General features: G+C 36.1%; 1 protein-coding gene across 1 annotated transcript; it reads left to right on the forward strand.

Moving 5' to 3' along the window:
• The first annotated feature begins 20 nt into the window (after positions 1–20).
• LOC136796301 (integrator complex subunit 6 homolog) lies at positions 21–1,712 on the forward strand. Its single transcript, XM_067049720.1, has 2 exons — positions 21–157; positions 512–1,712. The coding sequence occupies exons 1-2, from the start codon at positions 66–68 to the stop codon at positions 1,188–1,190; spliced, it is 771 nt and encodes a 256-aa protein (XP_066905821.1). The 5' UTR covers positions 21–65; the 3' UTR covers positions 1,191–1,712.
• Positions 1,713–1,718: the final 6 nt, after the last annotated feature.

Consider the following 1,718-nt stretch of genomic DNA (forward strand, 5'->3'; position numbering starts at 1 on the left):
GAAATGGTGTTTTATATTTTTGTCAATGACAATAATCTTTATTTTAATTAAAATTAATTTTTGTAATGGAAATTTTGTTTCAGGTCCTTAGAAGCATATTACCGCAGTTAAGCCAGTCCCAAGGAGCATTGAATACTGTTGATCAGATAAATGAGAAGTAAGTCTAAAATTATCAATTTTTCTAGTGTATTGCGATGATAAGTATTTTTATTTCAATAATTTTTTCCTGAAATATTGATACTTATTGAAATTTAGAATTATATGTTATGATACAATTCTAATTATGATATAATTATATAGTGAGCAAATGTGTTGATTAAGATTAATGTGGAAACTTTATATGAGAAGGCCAATATCTTGTAGGTACCACAAGGGTTATCAGAAGTTGCTCAATAAGAAACTTTATGTAACAATAGCTTTGTGTGGATGTCAACTTTATTCGTTTATTATTCATATTCTCATGATGTTTAATCAAAGCAATTTTTTCAAAAGGCATTCAAAACTGTTTCAGGAAAGAAGAGAAACCGGCAGTCCACTTGACAACCTGGGGAGAGCGACCTAAAAGACAGGTATCGATCAAGACAGACAAAGATTATGTTGTAGGAGGGACCAAGAGTGAAACAAACGTGATATGCAGTACAAGTACTACTACCATCACTCCACCGTCACCCAGCTCAACATCTAAAAGCATCACCGTGGAGGTGGTCAGCCCCGTCACCAGGCTGCAAGTGACCACTGAGAGCCCTGTTGACAGGACCATCAGCCGTACTCCACGCACCAGTGTCTACAAGTCAATGGAAACTGGAAACACTAAGGCTATCAAACTGCCTGATCTTGGCAGGATTCCAGTTGTCAGGGGTGTGGAGCTGAAGAAGCACCCCACTACTTCTGAGAGACCACCATTAGATAATGGATTCCTGTTGAACGGGCATGCGGAGAAATCTTTCAACCAGAGCCCACCTTGGCTCGCTGAGAGTCGCCAGCTGCGGCCGCCATCTTACCTGTTTGGTTGCGAGCCAAAGGTTTACACCCCACCTCCAGCTCCTACCCCGCCACCCATGGCCAAGCTGAAGCCCGTCTCGCAACGAGAGCTGCTAAAGCAATCTGTTTCATCCGACCCTAGGGAGGAGTTGCTCTCATCCATTAGAAACTTTGGCAAATCTTCGCTAAGAAAAGTTTCTACGAGATAATCTTATTGGACTGTTAGTTACTGTAATCCATCTGTTTATAAACATCCCCTCAGTCATAACATTGTACATAGTTAACTTAGTTTAGAGATGTTTTGTTAACAGATGTACAGTAATTGCAGTAGCCTATATCTGTCTTACTGAGGAAAAACTGTATGATCATTCATGTTAGAATTTTTAATATTAAGAAAAGAAAAGTTATGAACTGATCATTGAAGATCAAGACAAGGAGTTTTTGTTAAGGACATTCTTATTTTTTATTGAACTCAGGTTTAAGCGAATGTTCCTTAACACTATTTGTAAAGGAAGTTGTCTTATTATCAATACTGTTTATTAGTCAATCTTACTCTACATTCAGAAATGGTCTAAAATTGTACCAATATGAATCATTTATTATTATTATTAAACCAATTCTATACCCTGATTTTTTCTGGTATTATATTAACTGGTTGATTATCTGAGTTTAACTTATTATGTAAAAAATCTATATTATTGAATTATAAGAATAAAAAAATAATTGTTTTTTTTTTT

This window comes from Halyomorpha halys, unplaced genomic scaffold (assembly GCF_000696795.3).
Source record: "Halyomorpha halys isolate HHAL.00 unplaced genomic scaffold, Hhal_1.1 Scaffold11555.1, whole genome shotgun sequence".
In the NCBI taxonomy this organism is placed as follows: Eukaryota; Metazoa; Arthropoda; class Insecta; order Hemiptera; family Pentatomidae; genus Halyomorpha; species Halyomorpha halys.